The sequence below is a fragment of the Micromesistius poutassou genome (assembly GCF_964030765.1).
Source record: "Micromesistius poutassou genome assembly, chromosome: 8".
NCBI classification, from domain to species: domain Eukaryota; kingdom Metazoa; phylum Chordata; class Actinopteri; order Gadiformes; family Gadidae; genus Micromesistius; species Micromesistius poutassou.
Window position 1 is genome coordinate 8,312,016 of NC_140278.1, and position 23,653 is coordinate 8,335,668.

Sequence of the window (23,653 nt, forward strand, 5' to 3'; positions counted from 1 at the left end):
ACCAAAAAATACCACCAATAATGTAATTAATTTTGTATTAGTCAGAAATATTTGTTTGAAATCTGAAGATAGAAATGATTTCGGTGTGATTTAATGGATATTTAAATTCTTGGGGTGAGCAGCTGTTAATACAGGTAAGTGCTACATCTGCTGAAACTAGATATGCTTAAAGAAAACTTTTAGTTTGATGCTGTCACTGTTATCAATCATTTGTTAAGAGAGGGTTCTTTGTTCAAAATGTTAATCTTTTAGATAATTTCTTCTCTAATTGCATCCTCTCATCAATGAGATCACATCACATCCTTTGTGTTAGTGATTAAGCAATTAGTGTTTGAATTGTGGGATTGTGTGTGTGTGTGTGTGTGTGTGTGTGTGTGTGTGTGTGTGTGTGTGTGTGTGTGTGTGGAGACTTTTGCTGTTTCTATAAACACATGGAATATCAGACACACACGTCTGCCATTTGCACACTTGTTGTTGTAAAATGTTGTAAAAGGTAAAGAGTTGGCACAGTGCCTTGTAGGAATACCTGAACTAAATTTGAGCGTGTGTGTGTGTGTGTGTGTGTGTGTGTGTGCTCGAGAGAGAGAGAGAGAGAGAGAGAGAGTGAGGAGAGTGTGTTCGTGAATGGGAAAGGGGGGTGTCCTCTCTTTCTCTGTGTGCATCCAGGGTTTAAACATCTGTCCCCTACTCTCTCAACATGCACACACACACACACACACACACACACACACACACACACACACACACACACACACACACACACACACACACACACACACACAAACTCTCTCTTTCATATACACACACACACACACACACACACACACACACACACACACACACACACACACACACACACACACACACACACACACACACAGTGACAGGTGGTTCGCAGAAGATCAACAGCTGCACAAAAGATCCACACTGAGGCCTTTCAGGACGTGTGTGTGTGTGTGTGTGTGTGGGGGGGTGCTCCTCTCATTAAGCTGACCCCTGACCCCAAGGCCCCTACCGACCCCCACTGGTCCGTCACCCCAGCAGATGCTTTGGGATCCACAGGTGGGGAGGCAAGTGTTCCATATTAAGAAAAGCAAGCTGTATATAATAAAACAATGTTTCCATTTGCACACACACACACACTTTAAATTTGGGTTATAATCCGCCATTAATTGTGATTTTTCATATCTTGATTTTGATTTAATATGTTTTGAACAGTTGTATTTCTTCTGTTTCTCCAACACACTCAGAATATGCTCTTGAAAGACCTGAAAGTGAAAGAACTGGCGATACAACTCGTTCTGATTGGGGGACATCAAGGGTTATGTCGATCCATCTAAAAGAAAGAATTGATATCAGCTTCTGATTTAAATTCTCAAACACACTTTAGTAAACACTTAACACTTAATCAAACTACCTTGGTCATGAATGATTTTAATAACCAAACTGTTAGATAAAATATATGAATCTTCTTAAAATAACTTCAAACTCTCCACTGAGAATTTGAATACTTTAACGTTTGATAAAAAAAAAAAATATATTATTATATATATATATATATATATATATATATATATATATATATACAATTAATATATTGTCTGGGCTTGACGTATTTTGTGGACTGTAGAAAATACTTCACATATCGTACTCAACATTATGTATTGTTGTATGTATGTTTTTTTACGCTTTCCTGAACTGATATTTTTAATATTCTGATGCAGACCAGACCATTCCTTTGCAGGGGTGGTGAGATTCGTAATTTCCTTACTATACATGTTATTTGTACAGAATTTCCAATAGATCCCGACAAAGAGGGAAAATAAAATAACAAATCATATTTTTGTTGCTCCGAAACTCTCTCCAACGGGTGAGTGTAAACCGGTCGGATCGCTGCACCATAAGCCACACCCCTCCTCGGTGGTTGGGCGGTCCTTTACGGCGCCAGCGACACACCGTCCTCTATAAGCCGCAGATCGACAGCTGAGTCCGGGAGTGGAACATCCACACTCTCCCCTAGTATCTCACCCCAACTCCCCTTAACAACACACCCCAGCCCTCTGCTTACTCTCAGCAGTAAACTAACTGCTTCTGGACGGGTTTTGGGAAAATCTGTGTGAAGGTGTTTTAGACCACCTTGCGTGTCCCTGGTTAGTAGCGGGGTCTGGTCTGGTCCACAAGCAGGCAGGACTCTCAACAACTTTCCTCTCCTCTGATTCCCGAGGAATGTTCCGGGTGAAAAGACGCATGTTTGAATGAACATAATGGACAGCAACAAGGATATAGAGGTTGTCATGGAAGGAAACGGGTTTCCACCTGCGACATGTGAGTGTTTGACCCTATTTCTTAATATTCCCAATAACATCCCTTGTTACTTATGTTATGCCATGTATTCAGACCCAATACCGCAGTATCAAGTGTTGCCAAGTGCTTCAAGTACACAATACCTGCACTTTGACGCAGAGAGACAGGCTCGAAAAGGCGCATAAAACATCTGGCGCAGATATGGTGATTTTAAATGATGGAATATGGATGTGTTGCACAACCACGCAACAAACAGATCACGAATAGACATGTAACCCATGATAACAAAATCCAACCATTTATTGAACACCTCGTCACGTCATTAATACACTCTCTGGTTGTATATATTGTTCTTATTGTAAAGGATGATTCCAGAAAGTTGTGTTCGTCATGTACTGGGTGCGGTGTGGTTGGCATACTAATGACGGTGCTTATTCCAGATACGAATTCAAACCATAATAGAATCACGTGGATACTCTGAATGATGTCATTCACATGCATGAGGTCCCCTCCCCCCTCTCAACACACGTCCCGGTATCGAACCTGTGTCGGGTACAGCGCTTATAAAACCCACAGGTGCCCGGGGGGGGGGGGGGGGGGGGGGGCTGTGGAAACGCTGCAGAGATGCGCAAAGTTAACCTCACACACACACGCACGCACGCACACACACACACACACACACACACACACACACACACACACACACACACACACACACACACACACACACATGCAGTTGGAGACCTCGGACCGTTAAGTGATTTGTAGCAGAAACATTTGCATATGGAAGGAGGAAAGCCACCATGCATTGGGCTATTGGTCTAGGACTTCTCTGCTATTGCCAAATGTGTGTCTGTGTGTAATAGCCTGTGTGAATGGAACTAGACACCCATTGTCACCTCTTCCCGGGGACCATAGGAAGTGTTCCCCTGGACAGGGGCTTCAGGGGTGGGTTTGGTAAGGCTTGGCTCTGTACCAGGGGGCTCCACCCGGCCGTGGGAACAACCCACACTGTAGCCAAATATGATCTTTACAGAACATGATCTGTTCTCATAGCTAGGCTGTGTCAATGTAAACTCTGAGAACTGGAACCACTGTCAACACGTATCCTGTGTTACTAGACCAGATTGAATACTCCAAATCCCGGTGCAAATAATTCCAGTGCAGGTCATTAAAGGAGACCTGTGTGATGACTCAGAGTGACTAAAGATACTGTATCATCAAGGAGCAGGTAGGGTGTAGGGCATCTTGCTCAAGGATGTCTACAGCTACATAACTTTGGACAAGTGCTTTGAACCCAGAACCTTTCAGCTGGGACTGGAGTGGAACCCTCTAACTAGCTTACGATCCAGTCCCCTTGTAGCATTTCAAATGTAGTACAACCAGGACTACCTCCATCAACATTAACTGAGCCCAAAACACACAATTCTACAAAACAACCGGCCAAGTGCAGATCAAATAACGGCTGATGTTGAGCTTTCATCATGGGATCGTCACCCCAGTGATGATGATGAAGATTAGAAGTGTTTCCTGGGTTTGAGTCATGGTGCCGGCCAGACGTTGTCCAAACACGCTGGGCAACCTTCCTTTGTCCTGGCGTGAGGCGAGAGAGAGAGAGGCGTGGTCGCACAGGGTGAGGCTCAATGCAAACCACAGACCGTTGGGAAAGCAAATTTGTAATCCTGATGTTCAGATGAGTCCGCCGGACAAGGACCAACCTTGGTTCGGTTGCCGATAACGACATCGATGATCTGGATGTTACTTTGAACATGTGGATCCCATGATCCGTGACCTTTACCAAGTAGTGAATACTTGTTTGTTAAGAGGATCATGACATGTTACCTGTTCATCAGGTAATCAGGGTAGTGTAGAAAAGTCAATTATCAACATTTTTATGTTGATAATTCATATCTGCTGACAGTTGGATTCCTGTATGGAATGTGTCCATTAAAAGCCAGAAGAGTTCTGGTATCGATCAGATTTCGGTAAAGTGTTCGGTCTAGACGAAGCATTGAGCCCTCAACTAATGGCCTGAGTCTCTTCAGTCCACATTATTCCCTGAAGTCCTGTAATGGGGAACAGGGTGCAGAGGTTGGACCTAAAAGCCTGCTGGTTCTGTATTGTGAGGTTCTACTTTGTCAGGACTTAGACAAACATCGTCTAATCCTTGAGGGAGTTTCCGATGCTTCTCGGAATTCTTTCTGTGTCTTTGTCCCTTGCGCTCCTGTTAGCTGAGACGCAGGTCTGACTGATGAGAATGCTGTGTGTTGGTTTCCGTGTAGAGTTTCCATTTGTAGCTCATGTGATTCAATCTAAGAGTGGTAGCTGCTCTTGTGTTTGAAGTGTTGGCAGTTGGCAATAGTTTGTGTTCTTCATGACGTCTGCTTATGTTCTGAACACCAGGAACATATTGATTAATGGTAATGTGACAGGTAATAAATTATAATTACCAGGCTTTGATGATATTCATTTGATTTGTCACTGCCATGTTGCACAATGATTGCTTCTGGGTAAACCGCTCTATGGCAACACTGCTTCACATGACCGTAGACACACAGAAGGTGGTTGATACCTGTTAATATTCACCCACATGTTCAGTGAAGCTGGACAGCATTATTTTAAATGGTATTAAGAACAGGGTAGTGATAGGATGATATCCTAACCAAGATCCACCTCAGTCAAGTGTTTTGTGAACAGCTTGTTTAAGGGATCGATTTCTCAGTGTTCTCTCTCTCTTCCTGTTTAACTACTGAACATGTTTAATCCAGTTTATATTCACTCAGAGACAGGAACAAGTTATTGTTTGGCAACACCCCACCTAATCCACTTTACATGGTTTATCACTCAACCCTAAGTTGATATTGTATCCCCTGAGGTCTTTAATCCATTCGACTCTATATCTAGAACTGTGGAATAGTGCATTCATTAATCAGGACCCGATAGGATCAGTCTAACCCTTCAGAATCTTCTTACAACCAGAATAATGAGCAGTAGACGCTCCACAGTATTTGCTCATTTCTTTTGATCAAATACTGCGTGATGAATATTCTTCTGTATTGCATGCTTCATTCCAAACCGTCTTCTGTTCCCTGATTGGCTCTTATAAGCCCGCTCTCTTCTTCTCTCTTCTTGGCTAGAACTGGGCAGTGTTAGTTATTAGTTGCGGTTACTGGTGGATAGATATGGTTTACTCAGGATGGGTTGGTGCTGCTGTGTGCTCTTATTGGTTGGTTAGTGTTGTCGGTAGGGCTGGCACCACGAGGAGAGGGTGAAAGGCGTCCTAGGTCTCGCAAGCCTTGTGGAATGCGATGGAGTGTATTCTTTATATAATCAGACAGTATAAACTGCTGCTCCTGCTGAGCCGGGGCCCTGCTGCTAACAAAGGCCCTGCAAGGGCCTGTCCCCCCACCATTGTTGTAGAGAGGCCCCTCATTGTGTGTGTGTGTGTGTGTGTGTGTGTGTGTGTGTGTGTGTGTGTGTGTGTGTGTGTGTGTGTGTGTGTGTGTGTGTGTGTGTGTGTGTGTGTGTGTGTGTGTGTGTGTGTGTGTGTGTGTGTGTGTGCAGGAAGATGGCACATGTGCAGAAGCTAGGCCAGGCTATCATGCAACACGTTGAGTCCCTGAAAGCCTTGACTTGATGCTGGTTTGGCGTATGCGTGTTCCTACATGGGTGATGTGGGTCGGCATTTAACATTAACATTATAGGGGATGAAAACAGGAACAAGGAAGCACTTGCACCACTCAACACTTTCCTTAGAAACCAGGCTGTGCAGATGCCTCATCAAATCTGATTGGATGCTTTGATTGTTCTCAGCCTCCCTTGCAAGTGCCTTTGATAAAAGCCTAGTCTGTTCAATGACAACAAGTTAATATGTAAACCATCAAACAGGCCTGAAGCACCATTCTATTTTCTGCAGTGGACAGGATCAATCGTGGTTCTCTCATCTTTGTTCTTCTGATTCTTTGAGAGATGAAGCCAGGCTTAGTGGGTAGGATAGCCTAGTGGTTAGGGGGTTTGACCTGGAAACCAAAAGGCTCTGGGATAACCCCAATCTCCACAGTTGATCCGTAGGCTTCCTAGAGCAGGATGACAGCTAACCCCTTCATATGCTCACTGACAGTATAGGAATTTACTCTGCTGAATGGTATTAAACTAAATAGAAGCAGTAGTAAGGTCAGTGGGAGCAACTGTGATGCCTGACCTCATGTTCATCTGAACCCTGACTCACTCTAAACATGACAAGGGGACGCGGTGGTCTGTGTTGTTTTCTCAGCCTGATAGATCCCAGCTGGGTCCACTGACATCATGTCACCTGGTCTGGAGTGCGAGGGTGCACCAGTAGGAACCATGAGGCCACAGCTCTGGTCCGCGGCCAACATTCCTCCCAAGCCTCGAGAAAAATGTTGTAATGTTCCCCCATTTCACCACCCTGTTCCGTCATATCAATACAGCTGTAACCAGAACAAACATTTCCTCAACTCTATGCTGATTACTGCTGGCTTTCATAAAGCTGAATCTAGTACATTTTGAAAATAGATGTTTTTCAAAATGCCCCTTAAGTGTTATTTTATTTTGGCGCTGCCATTTTGTCCCGTTTTATGAGCTTTGCTTTCATCAGAGCGGGCTATCTAGTCTTCACTGCTTAAAACCCTTTGGGGTTTCTGTGATGTTTAGTCTTCAATTGTTCGTGCCAAATCTACAACCTGATACTGGAAGTACGACTCACACTCAACTGACAAGGCAGCTCAGATGAAAGCCGTCTGAAGCCCAGTTCTTTTGAAGGGGTCTTGAGGAACATCTCCCTGGCTTACATATAGTGTTCCCCCTTCTGGGGAACACTTTGTTTTGATCCGAAGCTGGAAGTGGCAGAGGCAAGGTGAAATTGAGGCAGAAGGTAGACTCTACTTGTGGTTTACCTGCTTCTCACCTCTGGTGCTTACACTCCAATACACTCCACTACAATGATGCATTGCTTTCCCCCAGATCCTTAGTTACCGTGTCCTTAACAACACCAAACCCATGGATGGTTAGGTTAAGGTTAACCCAACCATCTACAACTTAAGATAGGCATATTTCATTTTATATCCATACTAAATGATCCCTAATGCATCCAGATAAATAGCCACTGGAAAAGTGCATGTAACGGCCCCTCCTGCTCCGGTTCCTCCAGCAACTCCATCCCCACCTCCTCCTCCATGTCTGAAAATAACCAGGTCTGTAAAGCACAGTCACCAGACTAGAGCTATTATTAGAGCTGGTTATGTTCCGTTAAAAGGCCATGGCACATTTCTTAGCACACTTCGATCACTGCAGTGCGGTTGGGTTGAGATCGGCCTTACAAGGACTCGTCATCCTCTCCTTCTTCATCCATCTGTAAATCTGTCGCTGCAGGTGCAACTCCTGAGCAGCGGGAGCCTCATGTGCTCCACACCCCCCACGCCTCCTCCTCTTTTCCACTCCCTCCCTTCCTCATCATTGACCTGTAAAGCAAAGGCCAGGACAGGCTAGTGGTCATGCTGCAGCGGACGAAAGGTTCTGGGTTTGAGTCCCCGATGTCCGTAGTAGAGCACTATACCCTACCTGGATGTAGTCCGTATGGATCTGTCTGCTCAATGACTCAATGTAAATCTCTGAGACAGTAGCTGTGAGAGAATAGGCTTCTGAGTGTAAAACTCAGTACAGTGTCTACTAGTGCATGAAGAATGCATTGGTGTGTTTTGGTTCTCTGTGAAGCTGTGTTTAAGCCTGCATCGCGGGACTCGATCCTGACGCCAGAAGGAACGCAGGGTTTAATTGTATGTTGGGAGATGGAAGGATTACTGCTAGAGTCGGTCTGCACGACTGGAACGCCTTGGAAAATTAGTGTGTTGGGCAGAATGAGGAACGCTGGGTTATGAGACGGACACTGTATTTCAGAACACACACAGTGGAAGGAGAGAGAAACACACTGCAGCTTTAAAATGGAAGAGCAATGTAGTTGGTGTTTATCGTGTTTAACAGTCAGTGTTTTAATGTGTTCAATAATCAGCGTTTAACATGTTCAGTTGTCTGTGTTTATCATACTATTAGTCTGTATATAACATTTTCAAAAGTCTGTGTTTATCTTGATTATTGAGGTTCTTTGAGGTCTCGTACATAGAGGTGGGTCGTTCTTTGAGCTGTTTTGTAGGCCTGGATATTTTCTTCTATCTGTTTAATTTGTTGGTGCAGATATTTTTGAACAATAGAATCAATAGAGCCCATTGCAGTGATACATCTGCACCATGTAGTAACTCTCTGCCAATCGACATTTACCAGAATTATTAATATATTATAGTGTTTGGAGGGATGAGAGATAAGGGGAATTAATGGACTAATGGTCCTTTCAGTGAACAATCTTTAGCTACTCCAACATGCTTCTGATACGTTCATATAGTGTGTACAGTTATAAACTGTATGCCGCCATTGAGCCAAACATAAAGGACGACAGCCAGCGTGATGTATGAGGTGTCTTGATGTCTTGCTCAAAGACTTCTAAACACACTTGCAAGGGTTGTCCTGCAACCTCTGGAAAAACAACCTGCATTATCTTCTTGGCTGCCTGAGCAGCGACACTAAGTATTGGTTATATATTGGTTATGGTATTGGTTAGTATCAGATATGCTGAATGTCTGATTCCCATCACAGGGATAATCATCTAGAGCGGATTAGGGCTCTCCCACTCCCCACCCCCTTTCATGGGATGTAGAGCAGGTTGCCGCGGAAACGGAGAACCCCCAGATGAAAGGGGCCTGGTGTGGCCCAGATATTCTGATATCCAACGTGTGTGTATGCGTGTATGTTTGTGGGGACATGGACATTCAGAGCAGCTTGTGTCCTATCAAATGTTCTATCTGTAGTTTCAACACACACACACACACACACACACACACACACACACACACACACACACACACACACACACACACACACACACACACACACACACACACACACACACACACAGGGATACTTCAGAGGGGGGGGGGGTGGCGCTCTGTGTGTCTGGGCCCATGTAGCCTCTTACCTCATCACCCCTCAGCCCATTGACCCCATCCGGAGTGAGTGGAGAGTGTTTGGTGGCAGGGGATGGGGGGGATTGTGTGTGTTTGGGGGGGGGGGGGGGGGACACTGAATGAGGTAATTGGTGTTTTCTCGGTCCAAATGAGATGCAGCACAGCCATTCATGATGCCCTCACCCCCCTTCCCCCACCCCCCCCCCCCCCCCCCCCCCGCTGCTTCCTCTTCCTCTTCTTTAGTTCCACGCCTTCTGTTTACCCCCTCGTTCCCTCCAAAACCGCCTCTGTTCTGAAGCCGCTCTATCCTGACCTCTCTGTGCTGAACCGTTCAGACACTGGATGTGCTCTTAACATCGCTCCTCTTGGTTCTTATTTTCTCCTTGGTCCAAAGTCCCGGAATCACATGAGCAGAGTGCCTCCCGTCACACACACACCAACACGCTGCAGCGTTTTCTGCACAGTCTGCCAGGAGTTGTGCCATGTCCATGGGCCTGTGGGGCTCAACCTTATATGTTGATGTATGTCCCAGGTATGTTTTCACATAGCTTTCAACTGCTTCCTCCACCACAACCTGCCTGAGATCATTTAACGGGTGCAGGAGGGTCTGAACCAGCGACCTTATGGTTTCTCCACTCTCATCTGATGACCTACTGGTTTCCAGGCTGTCATACTGTCTCCCTGCTGTGCTCACATGCACGTGCTCATGCATGCGTGTGCACATTGTGTTCTGCATGCACCTCCTTGCAGAAAGCACCTGGTCGTTTGTTCAACGTGACCATTTCATAAAAAGTTTTTTTTTAATCAATTAGTGGAGTTATTATGTTAAAGTGATCAATCGTAATCAATCTCAAACATGAACCTGGTCAGGTTTGTGGCAGATAAAAAATGTATTATCACCATCATCTTGGGGAAATTGACATGATCTGTGGACAATGGCATGATTTTCTAAACCACTCCAGGGCTCTACTGGATGTTTATAGCACATAGTGTTCTCCATGTCATCTAGATCTGTGGTTGACCATTGAGCTGTGGCGGGGATGCCTGTACAGAAGCAGGACTCGGTACAAACAAAGCTTAGAAAATAAAAGCCCCTTGGTGAGTGAGTGAGTTACCTGAAGGCCAATTCTATTTCAAATCCAGATGAAAGTTTTATTCTACATGGTTGGCTTGTTAGTGCATTATTGTGTATTTATCATGTATTCATTTACCAGTATTATATATTGCTAGTGTTATGACATTATGTAAAATGTTCTACATAACATCTCTTTAAAAGAATAGTCTATTTCTCAATGTTACTGTAATAATCGATTTTATAATTGTTTTTTAATAATCAATCCAAATATTTTGGATTCAATTAATGTATTCTAACCTAAGCTTGCCTATATTGTTATAGATTAAATTCCACATAGGATGTTTCTGCAGCCAAGATCGATTTTGAAATATTCTTATGATTTTTATACTGTTGTGGTTTTGATTGAACCAATTAATTTTTTGTATTATATGTCATTTTAATGAAAAACATTTCCCTGTATTAAGTATTAATGTGCTACATGGATCTACAATAATTAACTCAGTCACTTGCTTGACAGTTGGGAAACTGTGTTTGCTCTGCTAGATTTTGAAATATCCGTGAACACACTGGTGTGTGTGTGTGTGTGTGTGTGTGTGTGTCTGTGTCTGTGTCTGTGTCTGTGAGTGTGTTAGTGTGTTAGTGTGCATGTGCACACGCATGTGTGTGTGTGTGTGTGTGTTTGGAGGTTCTTTCAGGTCAAAGTACATTAGGCTGATGATGGGGCCCTGGCTGCTTGCTATGTCTTGCTTCATTAGTTCAGTTTGAACCAATGAGATGACTTTGCACTAAAGTTTAGGAAACTAATTAATATTCTGCTCCATCTCTCTGGGTTAAATGCTGCTCTTACAGCAGAGGCTGTCAGAGACCTAAACGATTTCTGTCCTCTCTTCTCCTCTGCTCCTCTCTCATCTCCTCTCAGCATGACGATTTTATCTTCTCTCCTCTTAACACTCCTTTTTGTCCTCTCCTCCTCTGCTCTGCTCTCCTCTCAACACTCAGATTTGATCTTGTCCTACTCTCCTCTCCAGCTACATTCTGGTTCCATTGGTATTCAGTGGTGGCTCAGTCTGCAGACAAGCCTCCCTCTCTATCTGCATGATGGATGTGATAGACCCACTGATCCTATCATCTCAGCACCCGTTTTCTCACCTTAACACACACACACACACACACACACACACACACACACACACACACACACACACACACACACACACACACACACACACACACACACACACACACGCTATATTGTATTACATGATTAGCAATGGCCACGTGTACCTAGTGGCCACCCCCATCCAGACTGTAAGTCATCCCACCTCTACCAGTTAGCCACACCCCCTCGGTCAGTGCAGTGCACCATGATGACCGACCTAGCCGTCTCTGTTTGTACTCCCCATGTGTTCATAATCCTGATGACGGAAAGTGTAGAGTAAATACAGTGGGATCTGATAGTGTACTCTTTTCACTCTAGACTACTTGTATCATTTGAATCACACATCTGATTTCTTCGTTGTTTATCGGGATTCACAGTAAATCGACTTTCCAGACCATCGACCATCCCAGTAGAAAATTATAAAGGACACACAGCTGCTTGTTTTGTTGGTGATACCAACATCAGTGGGAATAAAGGGGTTTTAATTATATTGTACAAGGGCACAGGTGGTTGCGGGGAGGAAGGGGGGGTGGCGTTTTCCAGAGAGAATCCAGTGACCTGGGCTATTTTCAGGGTAGCAGCAACACCTGTTTTAAGTACATTGGGTACCTTTAGTCTTAGATCTCAAGGTTCTGGTTCCTCCCTGAACATAGTTAGGGTCTTTGTTTTGCATGGTCCTGGTCCTGGTCTTAGTTCTGCAGGGTCTTGGCACAGCATGGTCCTGGTCTCTGTCCTGGTCTTAGTTCTGCAGGGTCTTGGCTCTGCATGGTCCTGGTCTCTGTCCTGGTCTTAGTTCTGCAGGGTCTTGGCTCTGCATGGTCCTGGTCTCTGTCCTGGTCTTAGTTCTGCAGGGTCTTGGCTCTGCATGGTCCTGGTCTCTGTCCTGGTCTTAGTTCTGCAGGGTCTTGGCTCTGCATGGTCCTGGTCTCTGTCCTGATCTTAGTTCTGCAGGGTCTTGGCCGTCCTCCAGAGAGCAGAGACCTCCACAATAGCTGTCGTCTCTCACAGCAACACCAGAGGAATGCTGATCTAACCACAGACAGACCCTCTGTGTGTCAGAGCTGAGCTACCGAAAACAACTAGACACATGCAGTCGTGGCTGTCTGGCTACCCTGTCTGTCTGTTTGTCTGTCTGTCTGTTCTCTCTTGTCTCAGAGACGAAGATGCTAGCTTCTCTTGTCCCAGACGATGACTTGCGTTTCGGTGGGCAGAGCTGAGGTCAGCCAATTCTCTCTGGATATAAACCATGAAGCACAGAGAGCAGCTTGATGATCTATACATCATCACGTTTCAGCGGTCAAGGAGAGCTGGCGCCCTCAAAGGTTCTTCTGATGCAGAAGCCTCCTAAGGCCCTTTAACATTGTTTGTGGTCTGGCTTGAGGCTTAAAACTGAGGTCCAATGGTGGTTATTCCCATGATGCACTGCTTTCGTCCACGTCTGTACCTGAATCCAATTACTTCAAATAATGTTCATATCGAATATCTATTTGTACCATTTCTCTAACCCTATACTTAAATTTAACCACCTATAACATCATACGTAAATGTAATAATCAGTTAATAACCAACTCTAACCTTATACCTACGTTTAACCATCTCTAACATAAACTTTACCATCACTAGCCTCATACCCAAACTTTATTACCTATAACATACCTAAATGTAATAATCTCTAGTAACTTCAACCTAACCAACTCAAATAGCTGAACCCTAATATCTGAACTAACCTAAGCCATCTCTAACCTAACCCTATCCCTAAAGCTAACGGCCTCCACGGTCTAGGTGCTGCTTCTCCGGTGGTCTAAAGCTCTTTCAGTAGCCGGGGTCCTGTGGAGCCCAGGACGTTGGTCGTAAATATTCACACCCCAGCCTCTCACCACTGCCAAGCTTTCATAGAGTTTGAATAATTTAAAGTGCATAGCAAGACATTCCAAATATAACCCTTTATCTACCAGAAGCTCTGAGTTCTGTTAAGGAGGATATTCTTATGTGGTTATGTGGTTATTTTGCTCCTGAGAACATCTGTCTGTTTGTCGGTCCCTTCCCCTTCATCTCTCTACCTCTACCTCTATACCTCTCTATCTCTAACCTCTATCTCAGGTCTGTCAGTAAGCTGTCAGAGAATGGTTTGAGGGCTTCAGCCCAAATGAACGAGGACTCAAGGACTGTTATCTAGTGCTCCACATCTGTGGAATTAGATTTGTCACGGTACATAATGTGGCTAAAGAGCTGCATAAACCATGATCCTGCAGAACAATGACTGATTGTCTTGTTTCTTGATCAGCTATCGGGCTGTTGTTGTGGAATTACAGCTTAGGCTTCCTTTGGCCTTACAGCCTGTGGGTCTTAGGTTTAGTAGTACCCAGTACCTGTGGTTGTGTTTGGTAGAACCCAGTACCTCTGGTTGTGTTTGGTAGAACCAAGTACCTCTGGCTCTCTCTGTTTCTACAGCCTCTGGTTCCTTTGGTTCTTAGGGGCAGAACCCAGTGTTTACATGTTCTGTTTTTGCATGTTCTCACAAATGACTGTTTCTTCTCCAGAAACCCCACCTGCTCATTTCCTCTGTGTGTCTCTGCAAAACAGGGCTGCCTGTGTTTTCTACATTTAGATTTTAAAAGACACACCTTTCAGCTGGTCACAAACATTAGAGACTGCCTGTCTCAAACGTGAACAAAAGTCCTTGCATGAAGAGTAAAAAACACAGAAACTCATGTGTCGTCATGTCATCTCGGTGGAGCTACACAAGGCCCCCAGCTGGAATGAAGACAGACCAGACCGGTCGAGTCACAGCTGTACATCGACAACGCTCTGCTGTTACCTTCACACTCTCTCTCTCTCTCTCACTCTCTAAACCAGCACCTGAAGTGAGCCTCGTTCGCCCCGATCCTGAGGGAGAGAGCTGCCCCGCCAAGGCCGAGTCCCCGTCGCGGAGACGAGGGCCGTCCTCCAAGATGGAGGCGCTCCGGCGCTCAGGGACACCGACCTCCAAGCCTGACCTCGCCTCCCCCGCCTCTCCGGCCTCCCCCCTCCCCCGGTCCAAGAGAGGTAAGGGCTGCTCTCCACGTTCAACTGTTGGGTTCCTGCGGCCCATTGGATAGGGCCGCACCGTATTGCCCTAGCCTGGGAAACTCTGCAAGCTCATGTTTGTTTGCTCTGGCGCGTGGTTCTGGCCCCCCTCCTGGTCAGGCTGATTTCCAGCCAGCTGAAGGCCCAATCTTATATGGGCTGGATTTTATATTGTACGGAGGAGTGCCTGTGAGGCATTTTCATAAACAAAGAAGATGACTAATATGTCACAAATTAATCATTGGCATTGTCAGGCTTAATAATAGTTAATGGTGTATTGTTAGCAACTTACCATTGTCGCACAAGTTATTGATATGTTACCATTAGCTCTGCTATGGTTATTGATATGTTATTACCGGTTACCGGTTACCACTATAGTTAATTAATTGTTGTTTAATTTTACTTTATTCATTTTTACTGAACAAATGTCAGAAACGGCCTAGACAATTGAAAATAATGATTGACCAAGGTTTTGTGAGGGTTAATTGTACCAAACATTGTTTATTTTTATGCAGCTCAAAGATAAAAAAAAGAGTATCAAAATAACCCTCTAATCAGGTCTTTCTAAAGCCTAGAGATATTCTGCGCTCTTTCCTGTAGTTTTTATAGAAACTAGGTTGGGCTGCTGTTTGTCAAAATGTTGCAACAAGGCTCAAGTTGGTCTCAACAGTCTCTAGTCCAATATCTAGCGCCAGTGCCACAGTTAGCTCCTGTTTTCCCTGTTTAGCTACGTGACCACAGTGTTTTAAAGCTGTTGGAGAGTCTTTGGTTCCAATCAAAGTTCACCCTTGATGTTTCACAATAGAGACAGGACCAACTCCTCCATTCAGCTAGTAGCATTGCTCATAGCCACCAGCGTGGGGCTGCTAACGAAGTGTCCCTCGAACAGAGCCCATTCCTCCTCTCCTCCTATCCTTGTCTCCTCCTCTCCTGATCTCCTCCTCCCTTCCTCTCCTTGTCTTTAGTCTGCCTCTAAAAAGGTCCCTCACTTCCCCTGGTCCTCTGGGCTTGATGTTTAGCTGGCTTTTTCCAAAGACCTCATGCAAGACCAGCATGAGGTAATGATCTTGAGACCCATCCTCTCCTCCTCCACCCTCTCTGCTGGGGGGCATCAGAGAGGCTGCATAGCATTACCTCATCTGATGAGAAAGTTCTCAAAGCATTGAATATGTTCAGGGTTTTGTGAGATAGAGTTGTGAAAAGACCAGCCTCGTCTGTTTTCATGTTACTGTCTATCACTTAGTTCATATCAAACCATCTATCATCAATCACTTATTTATCATCCATCCATCCATTTAGCCAGCCTTCCTTGTATCATCTGCACATGTTTATCAATGGGTGGGTATGGTTGTGAGTCAGTTTCAGGGATTTATGGACGTAAGACCAGGCACACCCACACACGCACGCACGCACCCACCGACACACACACACACACACACACACACACACACACACACACACACACACACACACACACACACACACACACACACACACACACACACACACACACACACACACACACACACACACACACACACACACAGTCCTCTGCATGTGAGGTTGCCGGGGCGTTCTAGGTAGCACTGCACGGCGCACGTGTGGTGTATTAATACCAAAGTGGGTCAGGCTTCTGCTGGGAGTGGGAGGGGGGGGGGGGGGGGTGATGTCCCGCCTCAGTAGACATAATGATGACTCCCTGTCTCTGCTGAAACATATGCTACAGAGGGGAGGGATGGTGGCAGAGGGAGAGAGATGGAGGAGGGAGGGAGAGAAGGATGTAGTGATGATGTAATGCTCTCTTTGCTCTCTATTTGCGTGTAGTGTATGTGTGTGTGTGTGTGTGAGCCTGAATGAACCACCCAACTGCAGATCGTATTCTGTGGAGCTTATTCTGGTTTTTATTGATGTATTGTTTAGTATCAGAAACCCCACACACCTGCTATTCAAAGCCAAGGAAACAAACGCCCCTCTGATGCCATGACACTTCCAGCTGTGGGTCATGTGTTGGATCCGTATTTACAGTATATTCATAATTTGTTCTGTTGACAGGGGGAGAGAGATGGAGGAGGGAGGGAGAGAAGGATGTAGCGATGATGTAATGCTCTCTAGGAACTGAACACACGCTCGCACACACGCATGACGCCGTCTTCCACATCACTAACCAGCCCTCTGTGTCAATCTGTTTGAAAGAAGAGGATTGAAGATTAAAGATGGGTCTACGTTCGGTGAAACCAGGAAGATGATCGTGTGATCATGCTTACGGGGTTAGGATAAGTTGGGTTCAGGGGTATGAAGTGGCTAGGTACAGGTATTGGATACAGGACAGATACATGTAGGGGTCATTACCACCAAAGCATAAGAATCTGTGGATTTGAATGTTAATCCGACCTGTCTTGTATTTGCGTGTAGCGTATGTGTGTGTGTGTGAGCCTGAATGAACCACCCAACTGCAGATCGTATTCTGTGGAGCTTATTCTGTTTTTTATTGATGTATTGTTTAGTATCAGAAACCCCACACACCTGCTATTCAAAGCCAAGGAAACAAACGCCCCTCTGATGCCATGACACTTCCAGCTGTGGGTCATGTGTTGGATCCGTATTTACAGTATATTCATAATTTGTTCTAACTCTCACTCACTCTTAATTCTTTCCCTCTTTTCACTTCTCTTTCTCTTCTTCTAACTGATTTCTACATCTCTTCTCTTCTTTCTCTCCCCTGTCTCTCTCTCTCCAGATTTAGTTAAGTCTGATGACAGGCAGTTGCTTGCTAGAGCGCGCCGGGAGGAGAAGGCCAAATATCTGGGTGAGTCAGAGTGAAGACACAGCTCCGCCTGGTGGTGGTGTGTGGAACAGGAGGAATTATTTTTCAGATAAAGAGGGAATGCTCCATAAGCAGGAGAACATTATGGGATATATGTCACTCTTAATCAACAGCACAAAGCTAGAATATTGGTTGTCAAGCACCTTGCTTTCTTTGTGCATGTTCAACTGCTCACAAATGCTGGTACCACTCGTTATAGCTACTGTTAACGATGTTGGCTCAGCTTCTAACACTTTCAGCTCCCGTCGGCTCTGTAAGGCTAGCTCACTCACTGTTTAACCTGCATGATGGATGGGCCGCAAAACTTTATTGAAAACTACAATCTTACTTTTTGTTGCCAATGAGGGCTTCACACTGTTTTACACTTGACACGTTTTCCTTATATATCCAGGTATCCAGATATCCAGGTGGCTATTCCCATAATGCATTACAAAATATTTGTTTATGTGTGGTTAGGTTTAAAGCTGAAATTCTAAAATGTATTGATTTTAAGATTACATTTCGGTTTGAGGTTCAACATGTTTAAGTGTTGAACATGTTGGCCATCGAGTGAGGAAAATGTACGCTAAGGGGTGTACCGGGTTAAATCAATGCATCATGGGAATAATGCGACACATCATGTTGATCTACAATGTGACCGCACTGAGCCGCCTGCTCCACGCTAGCATGCTTTGCATGATTGACAGCTGCTCTTGTCTCCCCCCTCCCCCTTGCAGAAGAGCTGGGCCAGATACAAGGTAAGCCATGCCCACCTGTGTGCTTGTGGTGTCGGTGGAGGTATTGATGACTCATCAATAAATTATCAGTAAATATTATTCTGACCAGTTACGGTTCATCCAACGCATTCATCCGCTCATTCTGTTGTCCCGTCTTCATGTCTAATAGCAGTCGTATGTAGCATGTAGTGATCATTTTCATGTGTTGTGTTGTGGTCTTACTGGTTGTCTACATTGTAATATTACACCAGCTATTTACACCAACATTTATTTTAGTTAGTTATTTACCACTATATAGATAACTACCGCTTCTTATTCTAACACTTGGAATGCATCGATGAAATACCATAATAATAATATTGATATTGGGGTGGAAATCCCCAGAGGGAATCCCTGTGGACACACACGTTAACGTTCCATACATTATAGGTTAGGTGTGGTGTGATTAGCCGTTACAAGCCATTTGAAAATCTGTTATGACATCACAAGTGGGCGTGTCCATTAGTGGGCATGACCTTTAATGTAGTACTCTGCAGTGTCAAGGTGGTACGGTGCATCCCTAATAATAATTGATGCTGATCCATGTAGCTTCTCTGTACTGCTTGTCAGCTTCTCAACAAGAATCCAAACCAAACGGTTAGCGGATGTGGCCATGAGGCCACTAGGGTTAGAGTTAGCGGTGAGTGTGAGACACAGGATTAGAGGTAAGCACCACTGAACTCTGTGCTGAGGGGGTTTATGTAGTTATGTAGATGACTCAGTATATTGTGTTATGGTTAGGTACCACAGTGAAACCCAGATTGGGTTTATGTTATGAAGGTAAGGGGGAGATGTGATTACGCTAAAGTGTCACAGTAATGCTGTGGTCTTTGGAAAAGTCCAGTAATTGAATTTGTTTTGTTTTTCCCTGCAGAGGAAATGGTAGAGGAGGTGGAATACAGCCATTAGACACAAACATCCCCTTTGGATAAAAGCATCTGTTAAAGCACTATGTAATACAGCAGACAGAAAAACGTTTACTCACAAGATTGGAACCTTTCGCAAATAATTTCATATTGTAAAAGTATTGTATTGTTAAAGTAATGATTCATTATTCTAAACTGAAACCTGCACGTTAAAGGTCGTTCCGTTAGAGGTGGAGGTTGTGGGGTTAGAGGTTAGAGGTGGAGGTTGTGGGGTTAGAGGTGGAGGTTGTGAGGTTAGAGGTGGAGGTTGTGGGGTTAGAGGTGGAGGTTGTGGGGTTAGAGGTTAGAGGTGGAGGTTGTGGGGTTAGAGGTTAGAGGCGGAGGTTGTGGGGTTAGAGGTTAGAGGTGGAGGTTGTGGGGTTAGAGGTTAGAGGTGGAGGTTGTGGGGTTAGAGGTTAGAGGTGGAGGTTGTGGGGTTAGAGGTTAGAGGTGGAGGTTGTGGAGGTGGAGGAGGTACTGAATGTTGAATGAAGCGTGTTCCTCCTGATCTCCTGCTCCTCTGGTTTCTCCCCAGCGGTGAAGCAGAGCCACTGGCAGGAGAAGGAGGAGCGTGCCCGCCAGCTGAGGGACCAGCAGCTGGAGGAGAGGAGGAGGAGACTGGAGGAGCAGCGGCTCCTGGCAGAGAGGAGGCGCTGTGCCCTGGAGGAGAGACAGCAGCTGAAGCTGGAGAAGAACAAGGTACTGCAAAGTCATAGCTAGGTATAGTGATGTCATAACCAGGTACTGTGGTGTCATAACCAGGTACTGTGACGTCATAACTATGTACTGTGGTGTCATAGCTATGTACTGCGACGTCACAACTAGGTATAGTGATGTCATAATTATGTACTTCAATGTCATACCCAGGTACTGTGATGTATTAACTAGTTATAGTGATGTCATAGCTATGTACTTTGACGTAATAACTAAGTATAGTGATGTCATAGCTTTGTACTGGACATCATAACTAGGTACTGCAATGTCATAACGAGGTATAGTGATGTCAAAACACAGACTGTGACATCATAGCACAGGTGTTTAAGCGGTTATTTCTGTGACATACTGAGCCATTTGATGCAATGATTTCATAACACAAGCCTTTTTTAATGAGATCAATGAGACGAGTGGGTGATTTTTAAATAACGGTTCTATAACACGCTACACGCTACGTTGCTGCAGGAGCGCTACGAGGCGGCCGTCCAGCGCTCGGTGAAGAAGAGCTGGGCTGAGATCCGGCAGCAGAGATGGTCATGGGCCGGAGGGCTGGGCCAGAATCCGGGCCACAAGGACAGTGAGTGGATCTCACAACACACGACCTCACGCTGACGTCAGAGTATATGTACAGCCACACCATAGATGGGTCAAGCATATGACCTGTTATACTAATGTCATAGAGACTTCACATGTGTATGTCATGCAGGCATCATACTTCGGCGTGATGAACACACTGGGATAAAGTCATGTGTAGGTCATACATGATACATGCCATGTCATACTTAATAGATACACGTCACACACACACACACGCGTTGCGTAACATCAATACAGACAGACGCAGCTCCACTCTCACACCCCAGTGTTTGGGGTCGAGGTTGCTGCCTCTTTAAAATGATTAATCTGTGGTCTCTATTTAATACCTTCACCATAACCCCCCTCTAGCAGCAGGGTTGTTTATTTGATTAAACCACTCACAGAAATGTATTTTTAAGGATATTCTTTTACAATTGGAGACATTTTTATATTGGAGACATGTTTGTGTTTGCTGTACCAGCTGGAAGGCTGATCTATCTACCAGACTTTTGGGTGGACACTTCTATTTGTTATACGACTATAGGGATGATTTTTAAATGGCTTGTAATGTGAGGAGTGTGCACGAGTGCCAGGAGCTTGCACGTGATAGAGGGTGCTTATTAGATCCAGGAATGAAAGCAGCTCTTTCAGAGACCATCAATGTTCCTGGCTCTGACATTCAACATTTGACTATTTATTACAACTATTAAAAGTCTTAAATATCAGGGGCCGGTGAAGCAAGCAGTGGGTTTTATGCTTCTAAAATGATTGATACAGAATTATTATTGTACTGTAACGGTCAGTTTTAAATCTCTTTCAATGTTTCTCCCTGTATGTTTGTAATAAATGATTTGGAATGGTTTTTGTTTTTCGAAGGGGCTGGGTTTTCCTTTGAGTGGACAAAATAAAATACACGCTTGATTTCCCATGGAGACCCTGGCAGTTAAAATACAAGCTGTGTGTGTTTGCGCGTGTGTTTGAGTGTGCTTATATACATCATGTATGTGTACCATCCCTGTGTGTGTGTGTGTGTTGGTTTATCACGAGGGTCCATGAGGGTCTATGTTCCTCTAGTGACACTTCCTGTCACTACAGGAAGTGTCCCGGTGTGACCCCGTGTGTGCGGCGCTCTCTCGGTTCCCCAGGCGGGTGCTCGGTGTCGGCGGTCAACCTGACCAATCACGCGGACTCTGTCCTCAACAAGCGTCTGTCCAAGTCCTCCGCCACCCTCTGGACCTCCCCCAACAGAAGTAAGACCGTCTCTGAGGAGACCCCATGTCAGCCAATCAACCTGCCGGCACCACTCCCTGTCAACCAATCACCTGCCCGCGCCTCCATCGCTTCCTGTGGTTATTGTTTCAGTTCTGTCGCGTTGATTTGCTCCCCCGGATGTTCCCACCCGCTCCTTGATCAGCCAATCACAATCCTGCTTGACGTTTGATCAGCCAATCCACCTCCCTGTTTGATTTTTGATCCTTTGATCCTCCAAACCTACCATCCATCCCCCGATTTGGTTTTGTGGGTTTTTGTTGTTGGTGTTGGGGATTTTGTGTAACTTTTTTTTTGTATCCACCTCAAACTTGTATCATGATTTGAATGTTCCGTCTTATGGTTCATTTTATTTGTGTCGTTTTGGTGATTTCATGTTTTGGTGTTTGACATTTCATACCTGCTCTGGAATCTCCCCTGGAATGGGCCCCTGATTTCATTTCCATTCCACCCACACAACTGTTCCCTGCATAACAGAAACAGAGTGTTTAGATGCTGTTGATAGCTGAATGTTTTTGTAATTAAGTCATGTTTTGATGGTCTACCCCACCCGAACATAGAAAGAATACTACACAACTGTCATGCCATGTTGGACTGAAGCTCTCTGGTCAAGTGTTCTATCATCTGGCCAGAGATATATTCTGCTCTCCTATCCTCTGGTATCTTCTGTTTTTTACTTCCGGTGTCTTCTAAGTAATCAGAATCAATGTGATGATTGGGTCATTTCAATCTGGTGTTTGTATCAACGATAAACGATGATAAACAGAGATAAAACAATCTTTAAAGCTGATACATTGTCAGTGGTGTTCTCCGAACAAAAGCTAAGGATACCAACAGTCTGCTGGTCTAACATGAGGTTGTTTGTCCTCTGCTGCAGACCGTAGTCTGGCGTTGAGTCCCTGGGAGAGCAGCGTGGTAGATCGGCTGATGACCCCGACCCTCGCCTTCCTGGCCCGCAGTCGCAGCGCCGCCAGCGTCCTGGCCAATGGGAAGGACTCGCGTGAGTCACCTGACCAACACAGAAGAATAAATCAAACTAACTTCAGGGTTTCTTTTGGAGAACTTCAAACATGGACGACTTGAAGAAGAAATACTAACTTTAGGCTTTATTTTGGAGAACTACAAATTTGGATGACTTGAAGAAAAAATATATAAATACAACCTCCAGTTTTAAGAACTACTAACACGTTCGACCTGAACTATTAATACTAACCGCACTAAACTACTACAACTACTACTAACTATAACCACTGCTACCGCCGCCACAACTGCTATGTCTACTACGAGCATGACCTACAACTTCTACCAATAAATACTTCTGCTAGTTACCAATTACCACAACTTATACTACTGCAAATACGCTACGACGCTTGAGTGACACTGTCGTCCGTCTCCATCCTACCCAGAATCCCCTCTGTGTCCGCGCTCCGCGTCGGCCAGCCCGCTGGCGCCCTGTTTCCACCGGCAGCTCCACCGGTGCTCCCAGCGGTGGGGAGTGACCGCCAGCTCACCGGACATCGCCCCACGGAGACACAGCTCCACGCCGGTACACCACACTGCCCGGGCCACTTTCACTAGTTCTACACGGATAAAATAGAAATGGACCAGAACTTTAAATTCTAGATTCTTTGTTTGTTTATCCGACACCCGCACGTGGTGCAGGTGTCGGATAAACAAAAGAATCTGGAATCTAAAGTCCAAAGGATGAATGTATAGAACTGTAAATCATTGGATGCAGTGTTTGCCTTGTAATAGGCATTATTCAAATAAAAGGCGGCAGGAGAGTGTAGTGGGAGGAAAAGGAAAACGTTCTATATTTTAGCATTGCCGCATCGTCATTTAGTGACGCTTATATTTTGCGTCACATATATTTTTTATTAGATGTTTTGTACACTGAACAGAGCAATGTTGAGCGAAAAAATCTCCCTCTGAATGAATGCAGTTGTCTGAATGAGATTCCTCTGAACCATCA

General features: G+C 44.9%; 1 protein-coding gene across 3 annotated transcripts in view; it reads left to right on the forward strand.

The window, feature by feature from the left end:
- Nucleotides 1-1,976: 1,976 nt before the first annotated feature.
- The window catches only part of map7d1a (MAP7 domain containing 1a), a 32,558-nt gene continuing 10,881 nt past the window's right edge, over nucleotides 1,977-23,653 (forward strand). The window contains exons 1-9 of one of the 3 annotated variants that reach the window (XM_084471172.1): nucleotides 1,977-2,325; nucleotides 14,429-14,617; nucleotides 17,376-17,444; nucleotides 18,179-18,199; nucleotides 19,658-19,821; nucleotides 20,302-20,413; nucleotides 21,558-21,662; nucleotides 22,559-22,681; nucleotides 23,088-23,227. In XM_084471172.1, coding sequence (XP_084327298.1) covers nucleotides 2,256-2,325; nucleotides 14,429-14,617; nucleotides 17,376-17,444; nucleotides 18,179-18,199; nucleotides 19,658-19,821; nucleotides 20,302-20,413; nucleotides 21,558-21,662; nucleotides 22,559-22,681; nucleotides 23,088-23,227 — 993 coding nt within the window. In that variant the 5' untranslated portion in view covers nucleotides 1,977-2,255. The remainder of the gene's footprint in view (nucleotides 2,326-14,428; nucleotides 14,618-17,375; nucleotides 17,445-18,178; nucleotides 18,200-19,657; nucleotides 19,822-20,301; nucleotides 20,414-21,557; nucleotides 21,663-22,558; nucleotides 22,682-23,087; nucleotides 23,228-23,653) is intronic. The other 2 variants (XM_084471174.1, XM_084471173.1) reach the window with 2 other exon arrangements.